Source organism: Carlito syrichta, unplaced genomic scaffold (assembly GCF_000164805.1).
Source record: "Carlito syrichta isolate Samal-C Ts95f unplaced genomic scaffold, Tarsius_syrichta-2.0.1 Scaffold307339, whole genome shotgun sequence".
Classification (NCBI taxonomy): Eukaryota; Metazoa; Chordata; class Mammalia; order Primates; family Tarsiidae; genus Carlito; species Carlito syrichta.
The window spans coordinates 266,891-288,890 of record NW_007251435.1 but is presented as its reverse complement, the minus strand read 5'-3'; the positions used below and the strand labels follow the sequence as shown (position 1 = coordinate 288,890).

Sequence of the window (22,000 nt, the reverse complement as noted above, 5' to 3'; positions counted from 1 at the left end):
GCGACAGAGTGAGACCCCAACTCAAAAAAAAAAAAAAGTTTTCTTCCTGCATCCCAAGAGATAGTTTTTTCTCACCTCTGGAATGTGAGCATCTTATTGGTGAATGCTAGTTTATTTATTTATTTATTTTTGAGTGAGAGTCTCATTCTTCATCCAGGCTGGAGTGCAGGGACATGCTCATGGCTACCGCAGCCTTGACGTGCTGGGCTCAGGCTATCCTTTGGCCTCAGCCTTTCAAGTAGCTGAAATTATAGGTGTGCACCACCATGCCCGGCTCATTTTTTGATTTATTGTAGAGACAAGGTCTCTCCATGTTGTCCAGGCTGGTCTGGAATCCCTGGGGTCAGGTAATCCTCTCGCCTTGGCCTCCCAAAGTGCTGGGATTACAGTCATGAGCCACTGCACCCTGCATGAATCCCATTTTAAATGATAATGAGTAAACTTCTTACAAAGCATACATGGAGCTTCACGGTCTGGCTCCACTTCCTTCTTCCATTGCAACTGCAGTTCTGTCACAGATGACTGCTTTTGGTCTCTGACCTCACACTATTAACCTTAGTTTTCACATCCTATATGCATCCTGTCCTTTTTGCCTGGAATACTTACTTATTCCCTCCACCATCCAATCCTACCCTGCTGCCAACCTACGTCTCTGTTTATTGAAATCTTATGCAACTTCCAGAGCCATTTTATTTTTTGCTCTTTATTTCTTTCAACTTTTTTCTTTTGAAGTAATTTCAAGCTTGCAGAAATGTTGAAGGAGTATTATAGTATAGCAGGCATCAGCTTTTGGAACACACTGTTTTGCCTATACAGCTTTATAAAGTCTAGGCCAGTCCAGAAACTTCTGATTCAGTGAGAGCCCTGATACCTATATTTTAAGGGGCTGTCAATGATTCTGTTACACATCAAAAGCCAAAGATCACTGTTAGATTCTAAGGTTCATAATGGCATGGTCCAGGTTTCTACAGTTCAAGGTCTCCAGAACCTAGCACAGTGTCAGGCATATAGGGAACACTTATTAAGTATTTGCTAATAGGTTGATTTTTCCCTTCCCCGCTCAATGAACCAGTATTTTACAAGAAACAAGGGCAGGAGAAGAGAAGGGAAGGGAAAGAAATAAAAATAGGTGCCTGAAATCAGCTCTGTAATGTCAACCAGATGAAGGAAGCTCAGCCCCATCTCTACATTTCACAAGCAATCAAAGGGGAGTTCAGGAAGCATTTTGGTCACTTTCTCTTGTCAGTGATTAACTCACTCTCTAGACATACTGAAGTATTGGAAGAGGAGATCAAGAGGATAAACATTGATATTGTGAGTCTCTTAACTGTAAGCGAGGAGACTCAAAAAACCCCCAAATTTTATTAAAAATTATGTATTTATTCTTACATGTTTTAACTTTAGTCATCTTTAAAGTACTCTGTTTGATGCAATACACCTATCAAGACACTTTTTTCACTACTCAAAACAGTTTTTGAACTTGTCAATTTTGATGCCTTTTAGTGCGCCTGCCATTTTTTGTTTCCTCTCTTTCCTATTGCCAAAACATTTCTCTTTGAGGACTTTCTTTCCAGAGAAACAAAAAAAGTCATTCTGGGTGAGATCAGGTGAATAGGGAGGGTAAAGCATGGGGGTCATGATGTAGGAAGGTACATTGTCATGGTGGAAGAATCAGCTGACTGCTTACCACAACTCAGGACATCTCTTCTGTAAATCATGAGGCAACTTTCTCAAAATTTCCAGATAAAACCGTTGGTTGACCATTTGAACCAGAGGAACAAATTCCAAGTGTACTACCACAAGGGGCCCACCCTCCAAAAGATAATTCTGTTTTTGGGAGGGATTCCCCCTCATACACAGTTCAAGGGAAATCTATGATGTGTTTTAATGGTGGAGGGGAGAAAAGAAGACCCTTCTGGCTATAATAATCAATGCATCACAAAAGCAAAAGAGCAAAATAAATTTTACCAAAGTTAGTATTAGCTCACACTTTATTTCAGCAAAGACATTTATAAATATTGTGATGAAAAAATAAATTGTAATTTAAGATTGTACATAAAATTGTGATAAGATACAGGTACTTTGGAAACCATTCCTTCAGTGTATAAACTTTAACAAGTCAAGGTTGACCCAAAACTTAGGAGAGGATCATTTTGTGGTAATATGAATCAAGACGAAATTTGAGGCACCAAATAAAACAATTCAAAGCCAGAAGTGCAAATATAAGGCATATATTTAGAATCAAACATATTTTCATTAGATGGAAAGAAAAATGAGGGCAAGGTATGATTTCCATTCTTAGCAAACTCAGGAAAAGATAGGAAAATATTCAATACTATCTTTCTCTCAATAGAACATATTTTCTGTGGTTGTAACAAGGCTATCCAACTCTAGATCAGCTTTGAAATTTTTTCCCTCTTTTTTAAAATTCTGAATCACAAAGGTGGTGCAACAAATTTTGTTTAAATATAGCCTCCCAGTCACAATGAACTCTTAAAACTTGACACTCAAAAAATCAACTGACATTCTCTTAAGATTAAAGTACCTGATTATTCATGTTGACTTTAGGTAACTGAGTTAGAACTACTTGACAAGACTAGAGCTTGATGACTTGGGTTCAAGTCCCAGTTCTGCTTAATGGGCAACCCTAAATCCACTCCATGTGTCTGAGTCTGTCAATATGTGAAGTTTCTCACCTGCAATATGTAAAATATTTAAAAAATTTCTTTCAATACTATGAGACTATATGATTGTCACGTGCCCTTTATGAAAACAGCCATCAGACTTTTACAGATTAAATTCCAAAATTCTATATTTAATCCAAATAAATCTATATTTAATCTGGAACAATTCTCTGGTTCTGTGTGAACACTGCTGATTCCCATCTCTATCTGTTAGTCATCTGTGTTGCCACTAACATGGATGAATACTTTCCTTTTCTCCTTCCCTGAAGCTACATGCCTCTACACAGCAAAGACCAATAGGCTGTAATGTTCTTGTGTTCTAGGATACCACCTGCTCTCTAAGATCTTCACTTTATTGTCACCTTTCCCTCCAGGTCATCAATTTCTAGCTCTCCAGTGAGTTTCACGTATTCTCTACTATCTCTAAAGCCTGCTCTCCTGTCCCATTTACCTGTGCCTCTTCACTTTCCTGAGTTCTCAAAAAAAAAACTGCCTCCATTGCCTCACCTCACCATGCAGCCCTCAAACCTATTCACACTACTGAAACAACCATTTTCTGTCTTCATCTCACTCAGTTTCTTAGTAGCACTTAATAAGTAAAACATTTTTTGGGCAGGTCTGAGGCGGGAGGACTGCTTGAGACTAGAAGCTAGAGGTTACAGTGAGCTGTGATTGCACCACTGCATTCCAGACTAGGCAAAAGAAACATTTTCCTCTTTAGTTTTTTGCAACACTCTATTTTCCTGGTTATCCTACCTTATTATTTGCTTCTTCACAGGTTCTTTTGTTGGCTCCTTCTATTTTGACGTTTAAATCAGGAGGTATAAATTCAAAAGCCCAGAGAGGCATTTGGGTAAAATAGGCTATGTGACAGAAAAGAAGGAGCAGTATACAGCGTGTAGTCTACTGGACAGACCACATCAAGGAGAACAGCTTAGGCTGGCTGCTAACATGCAGACATACAGACTTATTGTTGTTGGACTTCCAATTATTCAAGAGAAGGCAGAGCTCTAGAGTTTTAGGTAAATTATCCTGATTTTCAAATGTGGGCCACTAATTAAAAACACAGTTACATTTTAAATATGGGTCAAGTAAAACATATCTGCATTCCAGATTCTGCCTTTGGGTGGTAAACTTGTGATCTCTGTGCCCATCCTTGGGTCTTTTTCTCTCTACATTCTCTCGCTTAGTGATCTCATTAATTCCCATGGCTTTAAACACTAGCTTTGGGACAATGATGCCTACACCTCACCTTTGAATTGTAATCTCACATTTCCAAATGCCTACTTTGTTTCCAGTCTCACAGGCATTTCAAACTCAGCATAACCAAAGCAGAGTACCTAGATCTATTTTGCAAATCTCTTAGTCTTCTTGGTTTCAGCGAGTAGAATCCCTACCTACACAGTTGCTCAAACTAGAAACCTGAAAATCATCTTTAACAATCTTGCCTTTCTTTCAATCACCACACTTAATACATTAATGAATCCTACAGACATCCTGAGTCATCCACTTCTCTCCTGTCTCCACTGTGCCATTCTAGTTAAACCACTATCATTCTCACTTGAACCACTGCAGTATCTTCTATTATCTGGTTACCCGACTCACATTCTTACTGTCCATCAATCCAATCTCCACAGAGCTTCCAGGGTTATCTATTTAAAATCTAAATAGGATCATGTCACTCTCCTGTTTAAAACCTTGCCCTAAGAGCTTCCCATTGCTCTTAGAATAAAACCTAGACTCTACTCAAGCCTATGGTAAGGCCCTGTGAGATCTGGCCACTGCCTAAATCTCTTCAAACTCATTTCTGCCACTTTCCCTTTTTACTTCTAAAGTATATTAGGAGATAGTCAGGAGGTACACAGACCATTACAATATAGAACACTAGATGCTGTAATAAAGATATGCATTGTAGTCTGTGGAAGAACAGAAAAGAGTCATCTGATCCTAGCAGGAGACTCAGGAAGGTTTAAAGGAAAATTTTCTAGAGGAAGCAGGGTTCTAAATGATAGATATGCAAACTTTACCAAAGGAGATTAAAGGCAGAGATGTGAAAATACCTACAGTACTGAAAACAGCAAGTAGTCTGATACAACCTAAGTGTGGAAGAGTTGTGGAAGAAGAAGAAAGCAAGGCAGATCCCAGATTAGGACCAGCATGCTAAGGAATACAGATTTTCAAATAGGTTATCTCATTTAAAGAGAAAATGGCTGAATCGAAAGAGGTAGGCATGCCTGAACAGGCAAAATATTGCACAATAAACTAGTTTTCACTGTTGACACACTACAATTTATCAGGAGGTGCATATTTTCTAAAAAAAAATTCAGATCACCACAAATAAGAAAATTAAGAGTGGAGAAGTTAAGTCAAAAAGTAATAAATGCCAAATGTATGAAAACAAAATGGCATTTATTGGTCTTTAACTTATAAAAATTACAAATTCTGGAGTTAATTTTGAAAAGGAATCTAAGCACTTTTTCTTTCCTTTTACTTGTATGCAAACTGATAGATCACATGGAGAATAAAACATTTTATTAATATCAGGGTGGCTCTTTTAGCCAACATTTCATCATGACGTTTTACTTGAAGAGATTCATTTGATTTGCTTGTTTGTGGCATCAAAGTGAATATAAAATTTATATAGATAGAAAGTATCCAGGATACTCCACAAAACAAGCAATAGGGATAAGTTTCCCCATATGGTCATGTCCAAAGTAGAGACTGATGCAATCAAAATAGAAATGGAATCAGAAAAAGGAGGTCAAGGTATCATCTGCATCTTCTAATCAGATGTTCATATTCACAACACTTTACTACAGTTTGAAGAGTCTCTCAAGCATATAATAGAGTTTCACTCAGTTGGAACCTCTTGATTCAAATACTCTGGCAAGCTACCAAAGTTTTTCAAGGTTACGACAGAAAATGTGCTATGATACACATTTATTCTGATTCATCTAATCACACTGGAAATTGTGTAGAAAGATTCTAGAATCAGATCTAGACTAAAATCCCAGATTTACCACATATTACTTATCAACTTCAGAAAACTGCTTAAATCTCTTTGAGATTGAGTTACCTAAGCTTTAAAATAAGGATAATAATGTCTGTCAGGAAAGGCTGCTATGAGGATTACCTATCATGTGTCTGGCTTACAACAAGTATCAACAAATTTTCTAGCCCCTAACTCAAGCTTTAAAAAAATTCACATATATATAATGACATAATTTGATTTTTGAAAGTAAGTTGGCTATTTGCCATGACAGAAAATTAAAAGCTCAAGAAGTACTGAGTGCCTTTTAAATCACACCATGGTTAACCATGATGCTTATGAAAGGACATAGAATACACAATACAAGGAGAAGATTGTGTTTAAGGTGTTAAGGGCATCAGCAGTTTAGTACATGACTATGTTAAAATGTACACACTCAGAGCTTTTAGTGTTGTTGGTGCTGTTGAAATAACGCCAACTACAATTTCCAGGGCATGCATGACTATAGCTTTCCAACTGAAGTTAGCATTCACAATCAAAACAAAATGTACTATCACACTAGAGAAGTAGTAGAGTGCAGTGATTAAAAGCATGTGCTTTGGAGAGTTGTCCTAAGAAGTTTGAACTTTATCCCTAAACTGAGACAAGCCATTTAGGGTATTTAAAAGGAGTTTTTCTAATTGCTACTCATCTACCTGCAAGGGAGCTGATCAGTCCCTTTTCTAATCTGTCACTTAACTAGTATATAACCTTATTACAGTAACACAGACACACACACTCATACATACACACACATACACACACACACAGAGAATAGAGCCAGAGCAATGACAGATGTGGTGATAGCAAAAATGAGACTAGATGTTAAACTATTTTATACTTATTTTCTTAGAAAATAATTATTTGTTGTTAAACTATTGTCTTGTTCTGGCTGTAGCCCAAACAACTATGAAGTATAAGCCACAAAAGAAGTCATAGGAACCAATGAAGAGCCATTGCCACTGCCTGCTTACCTTAGAATTCTACCAGGCTACTTGCCTGGTCATCTCATTTCCTCATTTCTTTTTCATCAACCCCACAAGCTACTTAGCTATTTGTGGTTTCTGCTTCTCTGATTGACCCGTTCCTGGGTTTTGGCTACTAGGTTGAACATGCTTATTCAGAGTGCAGTCATATAAAAACCACACTTGCATGTACAAAAGGACTGAAAACCATTAACCAAAAAATTAAAATATTGTTTCTGTTGAATGATGAGATTATGAGTATTTTTAACTTGTTTTCCCAATTTCTTCTTCAATGTTACTATTTTTAAAACCAAGAGAAAAAGGTCACTGATATTTTTGGTAAGACTAGAAAACTGAAGCAAATAAAGGGAATGAATATGTTAATAAGCAAGTTATAAAATGATTTCCAAAAGTCCTTTCCATGGCACATTGATTTTATGGCTATTTCAATACTAAGTATAACTGCTACAATTTAAAAGATTAATAGTCCTGAATACAGTATTCTAAAGCAACCATTCAATTTCTCTTCAATATGAGGTAAAATATTTAAGCTAAGATGATTTAAGATGACCCTGATTTAGTTGGGCAGTGACAAACTATAGGTATGGTCATAGTAAGGTTGCTCTGCACAAATCTCCAATTGTCCTTTCTCAAGAAAATGACTGTATCTCTGACATTTCCACTTCTGTAACTTCTTATTTCAGGATTGGACTTAGAATGAAATAATAAAAAATCTTTAGTGGTTATTTTTTCTACTTTGCTTTTGTGACCATTTTACTTTATTTTTCTTGTTACCCATTTCCTATTCATTTAGATCACTGCAAAACTACAAATAGATTACAGAACAAATAGATTTACACAACTACAAATAGATTTTGTCATTAATGTTTATTTATTTGCAGTTCATCTCCCTTCACTTCAACATAAGCTCTTTGGGGATAAGAAATTTGTCTCTTGCTGGCACTCAAAAGTCTTTGTAAAGGAAAGAATAAATGAATACACTTCTATTTTAAAGAAATAAAATAAACCAAAATCTGTGACTTTGGGAATAAGGAGAAGACTCTCATGGAAAAGGTTTCTTTTGGTTAGATTCCAGTTTACATAATGCATGGTTTTAAGTCTTTGGTTTATGGCCTGATGATGAAAAGGATACAGATCTGCGTTCAAGCCTGGCTCCACCATTTACTAGTAGTGTGATCTTGGGCAAGTTACTTTTTCTCTTCTATAACATTATGAGGAGGGATTCCACCCCCAAAAAATCTGGAATTATCTTTTGGAGGGCAGGCCCCTTGTAGTGCACTCAATTTGTTCCTCCAGATCAGTCAGCCAAAGTTTTTATGTGGAAATTTTGAGACAGTTGAGTCACGATTTGTGGAAGAAGCGTCCCGAATCGTGGTAAACAGGTGACTGCTTCTTTCACCATGACAACACAACTGCCCACAGTGTGCTGAATGTTTAGCAGTTTCTGACCAAAAACTAGCATGTTCCTTGTGCCTCACCCTCCCTATTCAAGCAATCTTGCCCCAAGCAATTTGTTTGTTTGTTTGTTTCCCGGAAGAAAAAAGTCCTCAAAAGAAAATGTTTTGTCAACATGGAAGACGTGAAACAAAAAACCGCAGAAGCACTAAAAGGCATCAAAATTGATGAATTCAAAAACTGTTTTGAGCAGTGGAAAAAGCATCTCGATACATGTACTGTATTAAACTTAGAGTACTTTGAAGATGACTGAAGTTTAAGCATGTAAGAATACAGAATTTTTTATAAATAAATTCCAGGTTCTTTTGAGACCCACCTCATACTTTCTTAAAAAGTGGTTAAAAACTGTTCCTCATAGAGGTTGTGGTGAGTTTTAAATGAAATAATTTAAACATTTCCTTGCCACAGAGCCTGATATTTAAAGAATAATTATTGTTGTCTCATCAAACTCCAACATTAACAACAAATTTTATAGCCACATAAAAATTAGTAGATTCAATATCACATAAAGTTTGGAAAATTCTAAGAGTTCTAAGATCATACACTGAATATTAGTGAGGCAGACAGAATTTAGCTTAAATCATTTGCCTTTAGATTTAATTCTCTTAATCTTATTATGGAACAAGGAATATTGAACTCATTTGAATTCTCTACTATCTTTCTCTATGTATAAGCAGAAATAATTTCACTGATTTAAAAAATGTTTACTTAAAGCCAATATTTGGTTCCTATCATTCCCCTTCAATTTAATAATAGTAATTTTTACTAAGAAACCCATCAGAAAAATACAGTCAGCCCTCTGTATCTGCAGGTTCAGCATCGCAGATTGAATCAACTGCTGATTGAGAATATTTTAAAAGCCCATAAAAATAATACAAATTTAAAAATACAGTATAACAGCTATTCATATAGCATTTACACTGTGTTAGGAATTATAACTAATCTAAAGATTATATAAGGTAACCAGGACAATGTGCAAAGGTTATATATAAATACAGGGGGTGGAGTCCTGGAAACAATCCTCTACAGATACTGAGGGATGACTGTCATCAGAGAAGACAACTTCAACTGATCTGCTATGAGCATCACTTCCTTTCATGAAATGTGTATGTTTGGAATATAATATAGTAGGAAAAACAAAGAAAGGGAAAGAGGGAGATATTAGACAAAGGACTGGTTCCAAGGAAGTTGTAACTGGAATGGTGAGTTAAACTGCAAGTCAGGATTATGGGAAGAACCGGTGATGACTCAGGAACAGGATATTAGGAGGAAGGAATATTTTTAACTCCTAACTTCTCCAATTTATCCTCATTGTATTTCATACCTTTTCTTCGTAACACTTATCACAACTAAAAGTACATAGTCATTTATAAATTTTTGTTGGATTAATACCTGTCTCCCTGCTAGACTAAAAGCTCCAGTGAACAATGGTTTAAGAATCATACCTAGCACATTATAGATTCTCAGTAAATATTTGTTTAATAAGTTTTAAAATGACTAAATTCTTAGTGGATCTAGATGCTAAACCAGAACACAATGACGCTCATAAATAACAGTCTCTCCCTAAAACACTTCTCCACCAAGGCAAAATTCCCAATTCTTTTTGCAAAATCTCCAATATCTCCAAAAGCTAAGTGTGTATCAATTAAACAATTGGTATGGGTTCTTGGTCACAGAATTAAAATACTGAAATTCTTATTGCGGTATTCAGTAAATATCTTTGATTTGTAAATCAAATCTTTTCTAGGTGAAATTTGGTGTTTTTTTCTCTTCTCCCTCTCTTCTCTCTCTCACATGTACACACATATTTTATGAGATTTGTCTCAATGTAAAATTCAAACAAAAATATGAAAAGGAGGTTCTAGCAAGATTGCTGTTTAGAGGTATTTAAAACAAGGAATAGAAGTAGCACAGATAAAGAAGTCATTTACTACCAGGTTTAGTGATAAGAAGAAGAGGATTGTTAAATCAGTAAAAACATTCCTCCTGTAATCACTAACCACTTCTGTTTCTATCTTTACTTACTCCAAACCTCTTATTCATTGTCAGATTGCTTGGTATACTATCATACAGACAATGAGTGCTCAATAAATCTTATTTTTAAAATAAACTTTTTCTTTAAAAAGCATTTTAAGATAGCACAGAAGTTTAAAAATTTACAATGAATTCCCAACCTAGATTTACTCATTATTAACACTTTGCCATATTTTCTTTCTCTCTCTCCATATATAAAAGATGTTTATAAAGTAAAGCAATGAACACATTATTTTGCTCTACCATTTGAGAGTAAGTTACAGAGAGCATGACTCTATCCCTAAATACTTCAGCGTATATCTCCTAAGCAGGAACATTCTCATATGATCACAGTGCAATGATGCAATTCAGGACATTTATCATTAATGTAGTATTATTATCTATTGTATAGTCCTTATCCAAATCTTATTCATTTTCCCAATATGGTCCTTTAGAGCCTCTTTGGCTCATGCTGCAATCCAGGATCTAGTATAGGATCACATATTGCATTTAGCTGTCATATCTCTTTTAATCTAGAATGGTTCCAGATTAATTCTTTGTCTTTCATGATATTAACATTCTAGAAGCATACAGGACAGATGTGTTGTAGAATGCTCCTCAGTTTGGTTTTTCTGGCTATTTTGTCTTCATTTGATTCAGTGTATGCACTTTTGGCAGTAATACTATATGCTGATGTTTCCTTGTCAGTATATCACACCAGGAAAAACCTGTTGTCAGTTTGAACCATTATTCATGTTGTTAACTTTGTATCTTCCAGGTTTCCCCATTTTTCCTTTTGTAAATAATGAGTAATCCATGAGGAGGTTCTTTGAGGCTGTAGTTATTACACTGCCCAAATACTCTGATCCAACAGTTTTAGCCTTCACTTAGGACTCTTGCCTGAATCAGTTATTCTATAATTCTGTTTACATTTATTGGTTGACATTCTACTGTTTTCTTTTTTAAAGCTTTCTCTTCTCACCTGATTTGTTTGTTTTTTAGAGTAACATGAGCTCATAATTCTTTTTTTTTTTTTGAGTTGGAGTCTCACTCTGTTACCCAGACTGGAGTGCAGTGGCCGCTCCCGGCCACCGCAGCCTCGACCTGCTGGGCTCCGGCGATCCTTCCGCCTCAGCCTTCCAAGTAGCCAGAATTACAGGCATGCACTACCATGCCCGGCTGATTTTTTGATTTATTGTAGAGATGAGGTCTCGCTGCCCAGGCGGGTCAAGAACCCGCGGGCTCAGGCAATCCACTCACCTCAGCCTCCCAAAGGCACGGGATTACAGGCTGAGTCACCAAGCCCGGCTTGAGCTCATAATTCTTATACCACATGTTAAAATTCATTACTGTTATTTTTCATTTTGAAGCTCAGATTGTCCTGGTTTGGTCAAAGTGTACTTTACCTGCCTTAGCCCAGACATTAGTGACTTCTCCAAGAAGTTTTGGTTCATTTCACTACAACCTGGGAGACAAGAATGAGATTCAAACTCAAAAAAAAAAAAAAAAAAGACTTCATTGAATTTTCTTTTGTTTTCAGACTGGAGATGTATAATGAGAATACTATTTCAAAAGTTATGTGGATTTATTCTTGTTCTGCTCTCATTTGTGGTTATGGTCTCCATTTTATCTATAGTACAGTTCGTTTGTTTTTCTTTGCATTCAATTTTAGGGTCACTTCCCTTAATTTATTTTACTGGTTGATCTAACTCTATTTTTGGATATGTGAAATAGTAACAAGATTCCGAAGCAAAAACAACACAAAGAGATGTACTCAGATAGCATTACTCCCTCCTCTATTCTTTCTATGCCATTTCTATCTATACCCTGTATTAGTTTATTTCATTATTTTCTGGTTATTCCTGTTTCTTTTTGGAAGAATTCAGCAGATGTGCATATATTTTTACTTCTCTTTTTTCTAACAAACAGTTGCACACCATATATATTATTTTACATTCTGCATCTTTTACTTAATAACATATCCTATCCAAATCAGTTCAATGATATTCCTCATCCTTTCTACACCTGAATAATACTTATTATGTTGATATACAAGTTTATTCAACCAATTTTCTACATATGGACTTTTAAGTTGTTTACATTACGTTATAATTACAAATAATAGTACAATAAATAATCTTGTGCATATTCTACTTTGAATTGCTGTTTTATCTTCACAGAAAATTCTTTTAAGTTGGGTTAAAGGATAATGCATAGTTTTGTTAGACACTGTCAAATTCACATATAAAAACACTGAATTCTCATCAGCAGTATATGAAGAATGCCTATTTCTCCATAGCATTGCCAAGACAGTGTGTTGTCAAGAATCTCACTTTTTGCCAACCTGATAAATGTGAAATAATTTTCATTTGCATTTCTCTTATGATGAGTAAATCGATTTTTTAAAATACTTGCCTCGGTGGCTCAGCCTGTAATCCTGCGCCTTGGGAGGCTGAGGTGAGTGAATTGCCTGAGCCCGCGGGTTCGAGACCCGCCTGGGCAGCGAGACCTCAGCTCTACAATTAAAAAAAAAAAAAAAAAAAAAAAATCAGCTGGGTGTGGTAGCGCGTGCTGTAATTCCGGCTACTCGGAAGGCTGAGGCGGAAGGATCGCTGGAGCCCAGCAGGTCGAGGCTGCGGTGGCCGGGAGCGGCCACTGCACTCCAGTCTGGGTGACAGAGTGAGACTCCAACTCAAAAAAAAAAAACAAAAAAAACTAAAATACTTGCTAGCTATTTCTTATATCATTCTTGGAAAGTTTTCTGTCTTTAAACTACTTTTCTCTATTGAATTTTTTGGTCATTTTGCATTCAAGGTCTAAAAATTATTTTTATAATAGGGATATTAAACCTTTTTACTGTAAATATTTTCACAATTTGGCCTTTGCTTTTGAGTCTGCTTATGGTAGTTTTTGTCATGCAAAAGTTATTTTATTTAAATACAATGTAAATGCTATATAACAAATGTTTTCATTTTTACATAATTTGTCAACTTTTTCCTTTCTTATGTCTGGATTTTGAATCACAGAAAGTCCTTCCCCAAAGATTCCTTCCCACGTAAGAATTTACACATTTTCTTCTAGTACTTTTAAAATTCCAGTTTTTACACTTAAACTTCTGATCAATTTATAGTTTATTCTTATATATGATGTAAGGCACACATCTAACTCTTTTTCCTAGCATCATTTATTAAAACTTTTCATCTTTGCCCCAGTGACTGGAGACACCATCTTTATCAGTACTAACATATGCTTGGATCTACTTCTGTACTTTTTTTATTCTACTATCTGGTCTATTGGAATATCAGTACTATCCTATTTTAATTGTGTAGTTTTTACCACATGTTTTCATATCTGGTTGGGCTAGTATCCCCTTATAGCTTTTTTTTTTTTGAGTTGGAGTCTCACTTTGTCGCCCAGACTGGAGTGCGGTGGCCGCTCCTGGCCACCACAGCCTCGACCTGCTGGGCTCCGGCGATCCCTCCGCCTCAGCCTTCCAAGTAGCAGGAATTACAGGCATGCGCTACCACGCCCAGCTGATTTTTCGATTTATTGTAGAGATGAGGTCTCGCTGCCCAGGCGGGTCTCGAACCTGTGGGCTCAGGCAATCCACTCACCTCAGCCTCCCAAAGGCGTGGGATTATAGGCTGAGCCACCAAGCCCGGCTAGTTTTTTTTTTTTTTTTAAGGGATTTCTTAGATAGCCTTGCATGATTAATTTTTCATATGTGGTTTGCTAACAACTTGTCCAATTCAAGAAAAAAGGCTTACTGATGATATTTTTGTTGGCTTTATTTACTTGGCTTTATTTTTTTCTTGGTAATCCTGGTTATAGCAAGTATTGTTAATTTTAATAAATTAACTCAGAATTGATATCTTCAAGTTGTCTACTGAAAAACAAAGAATGATTTTCCATTTCTTTCAGGTTTCCTTTCATGTCTTCCAGAGTTTTTTGGGGTTTTTTTGAGTGAATGTCTCACTCTGACATCCAGGCTGGAGTGCAGTAGCATGATCACAGCTCACTGCAGCTTCCACCTACTGGGCTCGAGCAATTCTTTCATCTCATCCCTCTACCCCCCAGGTCACCATGCCTGACTGTGTGTGTGTGTAGACAAGGTCTCCAGGTTGGGCTCGGGCAATTCTTTCATCTCATCCCTCTACCCCCCAGGTCACCATGCCTGACTGTGTGTGTGTGTGTGTGTGTGTGTGTGTGTGTGTGTGTGTGTGTGTGTGTGTGTGTGTGTAGACAAGGTCTCTCCAGGTTTCCCAGGTTGGTCATGCCATCCCTCTACCCCCCAGATCACCATGCCTGACTGTGTGTGTGTGTGTGTGTGTGTGTGTGTGTGTGTGTGTGTGTGTGTGTGTGTGTAGACAAGGTCTCTCCAGGTTTCCCAGGTTGGTCATGCCTGACTTGGGGTGTGTGTGTGTGTGTGTGTGTGTGTGTGTGTGTGTGTGTGCGCGCACGTGCATAGACAAGGTCTCTCCAAGTTGCCCAGGTTGGTCTCCCAAAGTGTTGGGATTATAGGTGTGAGCCACTGCACCCTTCTCAGAAGTGTTTTAATGTTTTTCTTCATATAAATTTTACACATTTCTTTCTTTTTTGGGGGGGGGCAGGGGACATTCAAAATTTATTTTCCAACAGAGCATCAGCAGGTACAGCTACAAGGGTTTCTCCATAGATCATACATTCACAAGGCATCATTAGCTCACAGTGAGAAAGCCACTGGCGTGTTCTCCATAGCAATATCCACTTTCACAGTGTAAACAGGAGCTATTAATGTTTCACTTACAGTACCAGAAGAAAAGGCACAACTTGGCAAAAAAGAAGTTTTGGGATCCAAAAGCCAGGCACAATAACAAAGACACAAAACTTTGGGTCCACACCCTAATCAAAGCCTTCCACATAGAGGGAAAGACTTCATAGCCCAGAGTCAGGGTCTCTCTCCTCTCTCATTAAACTGAGAGAGCAACATGTCACAAAAACAGCTTGAAGGCCCAGCTGTCTCCACCAAGACATAGGTCTATCACAGCGTTGAGGAATACTTCTATGGTCATAACACAGGAAAAACTGAGACTAAGGCTACAAAAAAATTTAAAAATAAATGAGGTAGATAAATTAATGCTTTCACACTCAGGACTTGCCCATTCCAACTTTGTAGCCTTCATGAAATGCTCAGGGAAGAAAAAAAAAAAATCTTCATCATGACTAAGCCTAAGTCACACCAAGAAGATTAAAGCAAACAATTTGTATGTGAACCTTCCTCGAGTTTCTTTTCCAGAACGAAAACCCAATTCAAGAGTAGGCATTAGAAAACTCACACCTTTGAACACTATATAGTCCTTTTTTGTCACCTTTAATGCTTTTTAAAGGAATTCCATTTTATATGGTATCAGGATCACTACCCCTGCTTTCTTCTTATTTCTATTTCTATGAAATGCTTTTGCCCATACTTTTATTTCTAACTTTTCTGAATAACCCCCCCTTTTTTTTAGTGGGAAACTCACTCTGTCACCAGGTTGGAGTACAATGGCACGCTCATGGCCACTGCAGCCTCGACCTACATGGCTCTGGTGATCCTTCCACCTCAGTCTTCTAGGTAGCTGGAACTACAGGCATGCACTCCCATGCCCAGCAATTTTTTTTTTGTTTGAGGTGGAGTCTTACTCAGTTGCCCAGGCCAGAGAGCAGTGGCACACTCACGGCCATCCCAGCGTCGACCTGCTGGACTCAGGTGATCCCTCCACTTCAGCCTTACAAGTAGCCAGAACTACAGGTGCGCGCTACCATGCCCGGCTAATTTTTGATTTTTATTGTAGAGATGAGGTCTCGCCAAGTTGCCCAGGCTGGTCTCGAACCTGCGGGCTCAGGCAATTCACTCGCCTCAGCCTCCCTGCTGGGATTACAGGTTTGAGTCACTACGCCCAGCCTTGAATCCCTTATTTTTTTTCCAGGTAAATTAAGCAAATTCATATTGACTGACATGTTTAGTTTCAATTCTGTCATGTTGTTTTACTCTAATTATCACATATATAATTTTATACACACTGTCTTACTTTCTCTAAGCAATGTGTCTTTTTCACTCTTTAAATAAATTCTTTTGGTATTTAGGAAAGATATTTTGTATGTTCTTTTTTTTTTTTAGATGTTTTGTAGTTGTTCCAAGTGTTGTTTTTACATTTATGCCTTTTTTATAGTACTCTTAGGCCCCCTCCTTTTTTCTTTTTTAGCCTTTTACTATCTGGTTTGTTACTTTTAAATCACATTCTTTAATGCCCAACATATTACCTAGGGAACAGTTATGAACTTATTCTACTTTGTCCTTTTTTCTCTCCCTCTCTAATTTTAAAAGTTCCATTCTTTCTATTTTATCAGAACCTATAACGTACACACACACTATCTTTTTTTTATATACACTATTTTTTTTTTTTTTAATTGGCATCTCACTTTGTCGCCCAAGCTGTAGTGCAGTGGCACTCTCACCACAGCCTTTGACCTGTTGGGCTTAGGTGATCCTTCCACCTTAGCTTTCCAAGTAGCCAGAACTATAGGCGCAGGCTATCACATCTGGCTAATTTTTTATTTATTGTAGAGATGAGGTCTCGCCAAGTTGCCCAGGTTGGTCTTGAACCCACGGGGATCAGCAATCCACTCACCTCAGCCTCCCAAAGTGCTGGGATTACAGGCTGAGCCACCAAGCCCAGCCACATACACATACACTATATTCAGTAACCCTTACCTCATCTCTGTTTTAGTTTTAGATCTATAGCTAAATATATTAAATGTTCACCATCAGACATCTCGCCAAATTTTCCCAGCCTTTTCTTAGTTAGATGAACACTAACCAAGAGAAGGACAATGTGGTCAGTAGAAGGTTCTGCAGTGATGGAGATGTTCTACATCGGCACTACTCAATGCAGTAGCCACAAGCCACATGTGGATACTGAACACTTGAAATATGGGGCAGAGAAACTGAAATTTACATTTTATTTAACTGTAATTCATTTAAATTGCCACATGTGGCTAGCAGTTACTAAATTGAACAGTGCTATTTTAATGGATTCATCAGGAAGGAGTTGTGTGTACAGTACTTAATGCGTTTAAAACTGTTTTTCTATAACCTGAATACCTAAAGAACAACCTGGTTAGAATATAAAATCCTTAGCTTATACTTTGTCTCCTTGGTTTTTTTGAAAATGTTTTCTTTGTATATTGCTGATGAGGTCTGATGCCAGCCAGCCTAATTTTTTTTGCCCTTGAAGTGATCGAGTCTTATTTTCAAGAGTTTTGAGAATATTTTCATTTTTAAAATCTAGTCGTTTTACTGGGTTTGGTCTCAGAATTTAGCACTCTAAGTCAGTTTTACCAGGCAAAAACAGACCTTTCAATATACAGATTGTCTTTTTATTTCCAGAAAGTGTTCTTGAATTATAGCTTTGAAAATAATTATGTTCCATTATTTTGTTTTGCTTTTGCAGGAACTCCAACTATATGTATGTTAGATTTTTGTTTATCTTCCATTTCAGTAATTTTCTCTCTGATCCTTTTATTTATCTCATTTTCACTAGCTTGTTTGCTTCTCTGCCCTTCTTCCACAGTCCTTATTAAATATTCAGGAGACTCTAGTCTCCCTCAAGGACACTGTAATTTAGTCTTAATTTCCTTCTTAAGTTCAATAAATTCTAATTTTATTTCTTTATTAGGGGGAGGAATGGAGCTATTTCTGTTATTAGTTTTTAAATTTTTGATTCATTTATTTGAAACTATTTAATTCACTTAGGAGTGTTCTGCTACATTTTCCTTCTGTTTCATAGTTTGTTGTGAGGAAGAACCTCCATTAGCAAAAGCATTTTGATTTCCATTTTGTTTTCTTTTCATAGTAATTATATATGGAAGTAGACCATCTTTTCCAGAGGACTCCATTTTATGGAAAGAGTAAAGATTTTAGGTGGTTTACAAAATTCCTAATTCAAGGCTGCCCACTTCTGTCAGAATGGTAAAATTTCATATATATATATTTATTTATTTAATATATAAATATATATTAATTTATATATATATGAAATATATGAAAGATATGATATATATGTATACATATATATGAAATATATATGTATATGTACTTAATATATATTAATTTATATATATTCATATATATATACATATATGTATATATATTTCATATACATATTTCATATGAAATATATATATTCACATATATATTCATATATAAATATATTCATATATATTTTTATATTATATATACAAATAATATCTATGCATATATAACATATATTTATTGTTATATTTATATATAGACATATATGTTTTATACACATACACTCCCTGTAGGGAGAAGAGGGTGAAGGGAGAATAGCTTCATGTATTTTCTTTTGTTTGGGTAGGATCTTAATTCCCCCTCTAACTTCTTTCTCTCCCATCACTAAGATGTCTCCAAAGGGCATCACTCCCTTTGTATCTCTTTCCCAGAAGTGATGCCTTTCCAAAACTACTATCATAGGTCTTACATATTTTCAAGTCCTTTACCTTTAGACATTACTGTGATCAGACCTTAGAGTGCTTTTAGAAGTTTTACATTTATTACAGGGTTTTTCTCCTATTGTTTTTGTCAAACTTAGGCCACAGTTCTCTACTCTTTTTCATATAGTTTTTCAAACAGCCTCAAGTCTAAAATATCACAAATAGAATTTGGTTTATTTCTTATTTAAAAATAATTTGAAGTTCATAATATTCGCTTTCTTCTAGTAGGGCTGAAAGTGTGGGTTACATGTAGTTTTATTTGCTTTCCTTATTAATCTTCATTTCCTGGGAAATTAAGTGGACACACTCTAATTTAGGAGGCCACTGATTATCCTAGGGCAACACTGAAGTCCCTTATATCTTTTTATTCTTATTATTCTTACTGACTGTGATTTGTCCATATTTTATAAACAATCTTTAAAACCACAGGAAATAAAACAAAGGGCTAAGCTTATAGATAAATCTTCCTTCTGAAGATAAATCAAGTAACTTTCTTAAAATGCCATGCACATTAGTACTGCTATAGATTCCAAAATTAAAGTCTTTCATATCCAATGCATAATCTAGTTGTGGCAACTTCTGACATGATATACTACAGCTTACAGTTTTGTGGAAATTAGAAGTCTTTTCTATCCATGTGGAACTAATACCCACCATGGACTCAAACAAAATAAATTGTGTTTAGAGAGTTATAAAAAAAGAAATAAACTACCAGAAAGAATCTACTTTCTTTGTTATTTTTTTCTTTATCATGATGATGTGAGAACATGACAGAAGTGATTTCCCCACATTAGGCTCTGGTAAAGTTGATTCATCCATCCAGTACTTATTGGGGACCACTAAACTGCCAGACAATGGGGAAGAAAAGATGATTAAGACACAGTCCCCACTTCACAGACAAGTAGAAGAAAATAAGTAAGTTTCAAAAGGTTAGACAGTATTCTTTCCAAAAAGTTATAAGCTATGCGAAACGATACTATGTATACTTTTAAGAATACATACATACAAACATAGTATAAACACAAAAATGTGAGAAAATAATAAGCATCAAATTCAGAACACAGGTTAGCTCTGCAGGGGGTGGGCTGGAAGGTTAAGGGGGATTAAGATCAGGCTGGATAAATACAAAGGGAGAGTACATTTTATCTGTAGTAGTTTACTTCCTTAAAAAAAGAAAATGAGCTGGGCTCGGTGGCTCAGCCTGTAATCCCGCGCCTTTGGGAGGCTGAGGTGAGTGGATTGCCTGAGCCTGCGGGTTGGAGACCCACCTGGGCAGGCGAGACCTCATCTCTACAATAAAATCAAAAAATTATCCGGGCGTGGTAGCGCACACCTGTAATTCCAGCTACTCGGAAGGCTGAGGCGGAAGGATCGCCGGAGCCCAGCAGGTCGAGGCTGCGGTGGCCAGGAGCGGCCACTGCACTCCAGTCTGGCCAACAGAGTGAGACTCCAACTCAAAAAAAAAAAAAAAAGAAAAGAAAATGATCTGAAACAAGTATTACAAACTGTTAGGATCTGACAAAGTTGGGTATAATAAGATACACGAGTGTTTGTTATATTATCTCTATCCTTTTTTATATGCTTAAAATATTTTGTAATTTCTAAAAAACTATTCAAAAATGCAGTTCAATATACTGGCAAGGTTTGTAGAGTTTTAACTAAGAAGTTTCATATACTCAAGCTGTGTCATGAAAAAACAAAATTGAAAACTGCTTTCAGAAATTAGTGAGAAAAACATCCAATTTGAATACTGTACATCATTTTTTCAGATGAAGTGTGATACATACCTGTGAGTGCTAAATAAGCAGCAATGTACCGCTTTTCCAGACCATCTCTAACACTCTGAATTGCACCCCAAATTGGAGGTATGATCATAATCAGGTTACTCACTGTATTCCCTATAAAAGAAAACACAGGAATACATTAGCTTAATCAATAACACTTTAAGTAAACATACATTCATTTGGCCCTTAACAACAATTAAATAGGTGATTTCTCAGAAAGACAGTGGAAAAATATTCTCAAGGTTCTGGAGGAAAAAAATGACACTGTACTCACCAAAAGCTTCTTACAAGAATAGAAATAAAACAAAGCTACTTTCAGACAAATGAAACGAATCACCAGCACATCCATTAAAGGAAATTCTAAAGGCAAGCAGGAAAAGGATCTCAGAAAGAACCTCAGAGATATAGCAAAAAACAAGTTGGAGAAGGCAGCCTCCACCACTGCTACTGGAAGTGTGGTCTATGGATAAGTATGACAAGATAAATACAGAACTACATTAATCTATGGAATCTGTTAGTCTGTGTAATTTTTAAAAAAATTGGGGTTAGCATTTTTCATGTCTTTAAAATTTCATTCTTCTGGTAATATTTCTAGTTTCTGTTTCTGGTAAAACACAAAAGACAATGAATCTTGATTTGATTTTTGCTCCTGTCTTCACAAAAACAAAGCTCAAACATGAATAGCAAAGGAATCATAAAAACTCCAAGCCTGGACAACATAGTGAGACCTCTTCTCTACAGAAAATACAAGAATTAGCTGGCATAGTGGTATATACCTGTAGTCCCAGCTACTCAGAAGGCTGAGGTGGAAGGATCGCTTGAGCCCAGGAGGCAGAGGCTGAGGTGAGCCAGGATTGCGCCACTGCACTCCAGCCTGGGTGACAGAGTGATCCTCTGTCTCAAAAAAACACACAAAAAACAAAACCAACCAACCAGCCAAACAAACAAACAAACCCAAAAGCCCAGTAGCAGAAATAAGTAGGCAAAAATGCAGAAATAAATGGCTAAACAGTATTTTATAAAGTTGATTCTGGGTAGGATAAAGTGGTACAATATTTTCCAAATTCCAAAAGAATGATCTTCAGCATAGGTGCTAATATCAAGACAAATCAGCAATTAATTGGGAGGGTAGAAGAAAACATTTTCAGTAAGGATTTTAAAAATATATCTCTTCTCTGGAATCAACTAGAGAACGTAATGAACCAACACAAGGAAGTTAGTCATGAGAAGGGACGGCATGGGATCTAAGAAACAGGGGCCACAACACAGAAGAGGCAAAGAAAAGGCCCAGCTACAGCTGGACGAAAGGACTAGAGACTACCCAGTCCAAGTTGAAGCAGGAGAACCAAGAACTGCAGGAAAAAAATTTCCAGAGAAAAAAAAGAAAGAAAGGGACAGGTATCTATGAAGCTACTCCCAACTACTTTACTCCCTTTCCTAAATAGAATACATTTCAAACAACCTGTAGGTGGGGACAGAGGAGGGTCCTACAAACTCCATGAACCTCAGTTGAGG

The 22,000-nt window shown here is 36.6% G+C and overlaps 1 protein-coding gene and 1 pseudogene across 2 annotated transcripts in view; both read right to left on the bottom strand.

The window, feature by feature from the left end:
• Positions 1-6,173, bottom strand: part of LOC103266816 — a 15,918-nt pseudogene extending 9,745 nt beyond the window's left edge.
• The window catches only part of ACER3 (alkaline ceramidase 3), a 115,969-nt gene extending 94,614 nt beyond the window's left edge, over positions 1-21,355 (bottom strand). Inside the window, exons 1-2 of one of the 2 annotated variants that reach the window (XM_008064447.2) lie at positions 21,262-21,355; positions 20,489-20,599 (exon numbers count right to left, since the gene is read on the bottom strand). In XM_008064447.2, the coding sequence (XP_008062638.1) occupies positions 20,489-20,576 (88 nt within the window). In that variant the 5' untranslated portion in view covers positions 20,577-20,599; positions 21,262-21,355. Of the gene's footprint in view, positions 1-20,488; positions 20,600-21,261 lie in introns of those variants that run through there. The other variant, XM_021715745.1, reaches the window with a different exon arrangement.
• Between the last annotated feature and the right edge of the window lie 645 nt (positions 21,356-22,000).